The sequence below is a fragment of the Pelophylax lessonae genome (assembly GCF_965119305.1).
Source record: "Pelophylax lessonae genome assembly, chromosome: 9".
NCBI lineage: Eukaryota > Metazoa > Chordata > Amphibia > Anura > Ranidae > Pelophylax > Pelophylax lessonae.
In genome coordinates, this window is record NC_138776.1 from 153398846 (window position 1) to 153404845 (window position 6000).

General features: G+C 37.5%; 1 protein-coding gene across 23 annotated transcripts in view; it reads left to right on the forward strand.

The window, feature by feature from the left end:
* Nucleotides 1–5178, forward strand: part of CAMK2G (calcium/calmodulin dependent protein kinase II gamma) — a 400936-nt gene extending 395758 nt beyond the window's left edge. For all 23 annotated transcript variants that reach the window (XM_082267524.1, XM_082267541.1, XM_082267535.1 and 20 more), the window contains 3 exons: nucleotides 730–824; nucleotides 1748–1993; nucleotides 3643–5178. In XM_082267524.1, coding sequence (XP_082123650.1) covers nucleotides 730–824; nucleotides 1748–1980 — 328 coding nt within the window. In that variant the 3' untranslated portion in view covers nucleotides 1981–1993; nucleotides 3643–5178. The remainder of the gene's footprint in view (nucleotides 1–729; nucleotides 825–1747; nucleotides 1994–3642) is intronic.
* The last annotated feature ends 822 nt before the right edge of the window (nucleotides 5179–6000 follow it).

Sequence of the window (6000 nt, forward strand, 5' to 3'; positions counted from 1 at the left end):
CAAATTGAAACAAAAATGGCATGTGCTCCGGGCACATGAAAAGAGCTTTTCACAAAACAGACAATACAAAAGTATCCCAACACACCAGCTAGCTAGCCAGCCAAAAAAAAAGCACCGTCTAACAATCTGATTTCAAAACGTTTTTTTAACCTCTGCTTTTAGGGTTGGTTCACACCAGAATCGTACAGGAACGCAGTACATGTTCCTGTGCAATTCGGCAGCTTAACAAACTGCATTTTACCACGCAAAAAGTAATGCATGCACTGTGTTTGAAAAAAATGCACTGCTCCAGATCGCATGGCACTGTATTACCCTGCGATCTGCATTTACGATGCCATATTGATACCAATAGCAGATTGCGAAGGCAGTGTTTTGAATGCGATGCGGAAAACATGCACAGAACGCACCTTCTGATACGAACAAGTCCCCAATACAGATTATTAGTGGAGGGTTTTTTTTTTTGTTTACTTTTTTGCTGGCTAGCTTTTGTATCTTCTGATTTTCCTAAGTTGTGGAAAAGCCCTTACTACTTTAATAATAATATATTTTAATCCACACCATTTCAGTTTTATAAGCAAGTGTGCTGATTCATTACCGAAGAAACATGCCTAGAATCAAGAGGAACACTGAGAGATAGGTTTATATTTGTAGCATTGCAGCAATAAGGTTCTAACCGTTGTACATGATAATGAATCTGATTTCACTTTCTATTTATTTTTCATTACACAGGAAGATTTGTGACCCTGGTTTGACTTCATTTGAACCTGAAGCTCTTGGCAACCTTGTTGAAGGAATGGACTTCCATAAATTTTATTTTGACAATTGTGAGTTTTAAACATTGTTTTTCCCTTTTCTTTGTGATACAAAAACCACACCATGGAAATTTTCATGATAGTACCTCAGTGGAATACATCAGTGAAATCTTTTCCAGTATACAGGAAATGTTTTACTAGAAAATATGTTAATACTTTGGAAAGCTTCCCTATATAGAAAACAATCCTAGGTATACAAAAAATGTAAACTGATTTAATGTTGTCTCATCACACGTTTCGTCATAAGTGGATCTTAAATATTTTTTTTGAGAGAAAAATATTCCTCAAGAGAACTATAATCATGTTAAAGATATTACCCAATTTTGTTGGCCTCCTACATTTCCTTTCTCAAACTTAATGCTAAATCTAAGGATCTGCTGTAATTAAGAAAAATAAGCATCATCTGCTTTTCCTTAGCCTTATAGGTATATGCAGGGCATGACTGTAATCTGACTTCCAGCTTTGTGGAGACATCTGGAAAAATCTGTTTTTTTTACATCTTTGGCAATTACATCCACTAGTACAAATTTTACAGTGGAGGTTGTATTCCTTTCTAACTGTTTTTCTATAATAAAATGTACTGGAGAGATTAAGGGGCAAGGTTGTGACTATGTTGCAAAATCAGAATGTGAGCATAATATATGCTGTTGACAAAACAGAACAGAACCTTCTGCACTCCAGGTGTGATCAAAATTCAGGTTTATTGGCTGAACATCCCAATTGGACAAATGTGGCAAGGTAGACGCGTTTCACACACTAGTATGTGTGCTTAATCATTTCTAATGATTGGAATCACCTAGAGCAGTGAGTTCTCTTCTCTTTTGTATACCTTCACTTGTTGATTCTACTGTAAGAACCACAAATTTATCTCCTACTCAGAACATATTTTCTCAGTTGTGAATTAAATAACTTTTTTTTTTTTTTCTTTTCTTTAGTGTTGTCCAAGAATACTAAGCCTATCCATACTACCATCCTAAATCCCCATGTGCATGTAATTGGGGAAGATGCAGCCTGTATTGCTTATATCCGACTTACACAATACATTGATGCCCAGGGACGACCTCGTACTACACAGTCGGAAGAGACAAGGGTCTGGTATCGTAGAGATGGCAAGTGGTTGAATGTCCACTATCACTGCTCTGGGGCCCCGGCTGCCCCCCTTCAGTGAGGAACCAGTTCAGGTAAATGGGGAAAAAAAATGTAGACGGGCATTACTCATACTACGGCCCATGGGCAAGCCTGCTGCTTGCCTTTTAAAGCCCCCATAATGAGAAGGCCCTAAATACAAGGCCTTCTCTTTGCACACCAGTGCCCCTGTATCCAGACTAGCAGTGTCAAGCATGCCAGTGTACCTTAGTCAACACTTTTGGGCCAGGTGATCTTCTGCCAGATGGACCAATAACATTAGGGCTTTTTCCCCCCCCCCCCCCCTCATCCACTGATACAAAGTCTTGTATTTAGCTCACCAACAGTAATAGGACATTGAATTTAACTATTTAAAACATTTAAGGTATAGATCGATGAGAAGTAGAAAAAAAAATAGTGACGCTTGTCGGGAAGAAAAACAAATAGCAGTTTGGTAATATATGACTAGACAGAGGATGAATGCCTTTCAAAATGTAGAGTTATTTTTTGATGACCCATCCCTACATGAGTGTAGGTGTCTAATAATTTGACTGCAGCACCGGCTTTCTAACTTTAGGTGTGTCACAGATCAATAACAGGCGGGGAGGCAAAAGCTCTGTGAGCAATATCAAGCAACAGTGTAATGTCAAAAGTTTGTGTTATTGGCACTTAGGGTTGCCCTTAAATGTTTAATGCCTTGTGATCTCCTCAGGCTGTGAAAGGGAAGAAATCAGATGGTTTATGGTCATCCTTACTCCCCTTTTCCTTTTTTGAAAGTACCAGTCCTGCTACAGTCAATCAATCAGCCAGCTCACTAAATGCCTGTTTATCTTTTGCATTTTGATTTAAAGTTTGTCAGGACCGGAAAAAAAATCAATGCACAATTGTCCTTGTTTCATCTGTTTAAAAAGCTGCAAGGACAGAATAATATCTGCTAATCTGACAGAAATCTAGTAAGCTACTAACTTCCTCTTTGGATTGACCGCACAGTGGGGTTGATTTACTAAAAGTGGAGAGTGCAAAATCTGGTGCAGCTCTGCATGGTAGCCAATCAACTTCTAACTTCAACTTGTTTGATTAAGCTTTGACAAAAAACCCGAAAGCTGATTGATTTCTATGCAGAGCTGCACCATATTTTGCACTCTTCAGTTTTAGTAAATCAGCCACAATGTCTCTGCTACACTGAAATCCCTAGAAGTGTTGCCAGCCTTGCCTGATGGACTACAGAACTCTGGGATTTCTCTTTCCGTAAATAATGCTGCTGGCCTTGATATAGACTTTAGGATTGTTTGCTAAATGCTTTAATTAGGTCATGATTGAGACTACTGATGACACTACTTTTTCACTGAATCATAGATGAGAAACAAGCATCCGTTTCGGCATGCGGAGTACTATAGGTGCTATAGAAGCTGTTATGACAAAAGATGGCTTATAGGCCTTCACTTCTTTTACTGTGGTTTCCACAAGCTTCTAGATTCACTCCTAATTAGAATCTGCTTATAAGGATATGGCTTTTTACACTGTAATTGCCACAAAATCTTGTAGCTGCAGTCAGATTTTAGGTAGACAAGTGCCGGGTTCTGTAATAAAATAAAAAATAAGGTAAATGGTGTTGTAGTGTGCATTATAGTATATTGTTCCCGTAATTTCTCTTCGATCTTTGGTTTTCCTTTAATTTTTCCTATTTTTTACTTTCTTTATACAGCCTCTCCCGTGGAAGAACCTCTTTCTATTGAGCGAGTGTGGATCGCCCAAACGACGGCAACTGTCCCGTTCGTTCGGAAGTTTTAAAAAAGATAAAAAAGTACATAAAATTTCAAAAAAATAAAAATATTGATGCCGGCAGTAGCCAAAAATGCACGAAAACCCTGCATGCATTCTGAGGCTGAAGCAGCTGCTGGCTAATTTGTTGTATTTCATGGATCCATCGTGTCTGTTCCTGCTGTACGGAGGTGTTTTTAAAGTTTCAAAATGAGCAAAAACTAATATAAAATAGTATATATATATTGTTTGATAAAAATCAGGCTGAGGATTATGCAGCTGCTTTTAGAATGAGGAAGGTTGAGACGGCCACCTGAAGCATCATTTGGGAAAAATTAGTAAGATGTGTATGGACTAGATCTTTTCATTGAAAAAGCTGCTGGTTCATGTAATGCTGTTGTAGAGAAAAAGGAAGGGGTGTAGTTTTATGAGGACTGGCGTCTTCATCTGTTAAAAGTGTTGACTTACAAAAGTGATAAGACAGAGCCATGAAAGGAGGTGTTAATTTTGTTTCATCCTCTCTATTTTATTTTCAATGACTATTAAAACCTTCTAGGTATTGTCAGCTGAGCTGTTGGTTTACCTCCAATGTAGCACTGAGCTGGAGATATTGTTATCCATCCAACTGGCTCCCAAGAGCAGAACTTGGTCTATGTTAAGAAGGGAATGGGCAGGGGAGAATTATTACAGAGATACAAAGCTATATAAAAATGAATATAGAATGTACATCCTGCAGAAGGAACCATTCATTAGTGGCAATGTTAATATAATTAATTTTTGGTATGAACTCTACAGAGAAAATAGACAAAAAATAGAAACTGCCATGTCATGGGAAGTGTTAATGCATAGACACCTTCCCTTGCGGTATATATGTAAAGGGGGCTGATATATTTTCACAGCGATAAAGCTTTGTGTACTATTAAGCAGATTTGGAGACAGTCTGCTTGTAAGTCATGTGTGGTCTGTCATGAGTGAAATGATACACTGAACTCAAATGCGTAGAGATGTATGCATGTCTTTCTATACTTGCCTGCACCTTCTAAACTGTGTGCTCTGGCCCCATCATTTTTTTTTTTTCTGTGCAAGAGGGTGAATAGTGTCTGATTAACTTCATTTTTATTTTATTTTTTTGAAAACCAAGTCTTTAAGATGTCTACTTTTTTTTTTTTTGTAAAAACCCTCCACTTTTCCTCATAAACGGTATCTAAAATGACATTCACCTCATTTGCAAAATGCCATTTAGATTCAAAAGAACCCTTGTCGTTCTTGTTTGTGGGTTGTCCTTTATAGAGAGCCAGGCTCTCTTTGTATCCTATCTGAATAAGCAGATGTGTAATCTAGATTTTGCATATCAAGCGTTGTTAAGCTTACAAATGCACAAACTGTAATTTGCCTTTTTTGTCACAAGTCCAATAAACAGCAATCCACTTTAAGCGTTTATACATGCTGATGTAGAACTGCAACAGAAAGTCTGTTTTTATGGGTTTTGAATTGTTTTGGTCGCCTTAATTACACGCACATAATAGAAAAAAAATACAATAAGACTGAAATTTGTACCTATACGATTTCCTTGCGGATACGTTTTCTAGTGGAATCTATGGAAGCGCATCAAAACACACATCAAGGCTCATTGATGCCTGTTAATGTGCATAGTCTTGCATTTTCAACATGCATTTCAGTGCACTTTCTATTGAATGTCAGTGTGTGTGTCCTAACACACATTGTTGTGCATTTTGATGCATCTTGAAGCATGCATTTGGATGCGTTTATATTGCAATGGAAAATGCATCAAGAAAAAAATAGAAATAAACGCAAAGATGTGAGTCCAGCTAATAGGAAAAAGAAGGCTCTTTAAAGGTCTGCTGTTGGAAATTTGTTAAATTGCCATTGTCGCACAATTTGGACTTTAAAAAAAAAAAAAAATGTTTTGATAGGTGCATGTCATGGTATGTCAACCCCACTTGTGATAAAATTATTAGTATGTTGGGCTTACAGAAGACATTTGTATTTGTGAAAATTTGCACATGGCCTAAGCATGTTCTCCAGAATTCCTGAGATGACCAGTGCAAGATGTAATGGAAAGAAAATATTAGATGGCTAAGTATTAAATCAGATATCGATGTAGACGACTATGAGAATGGGGTTAATACAAATCAGTTTGGAATGCTTGTGTGAAATTTATAAGAGCACATGGGGTGGGGGGGAAGGGGGGGGGGCTTCTTCATGGTTTTCAGGGAGTTTTTTTTTTTTTTTCTTTTCGTTTTTATTTAAACAGCACTAAATCTTTAACAAGCTGGGATGA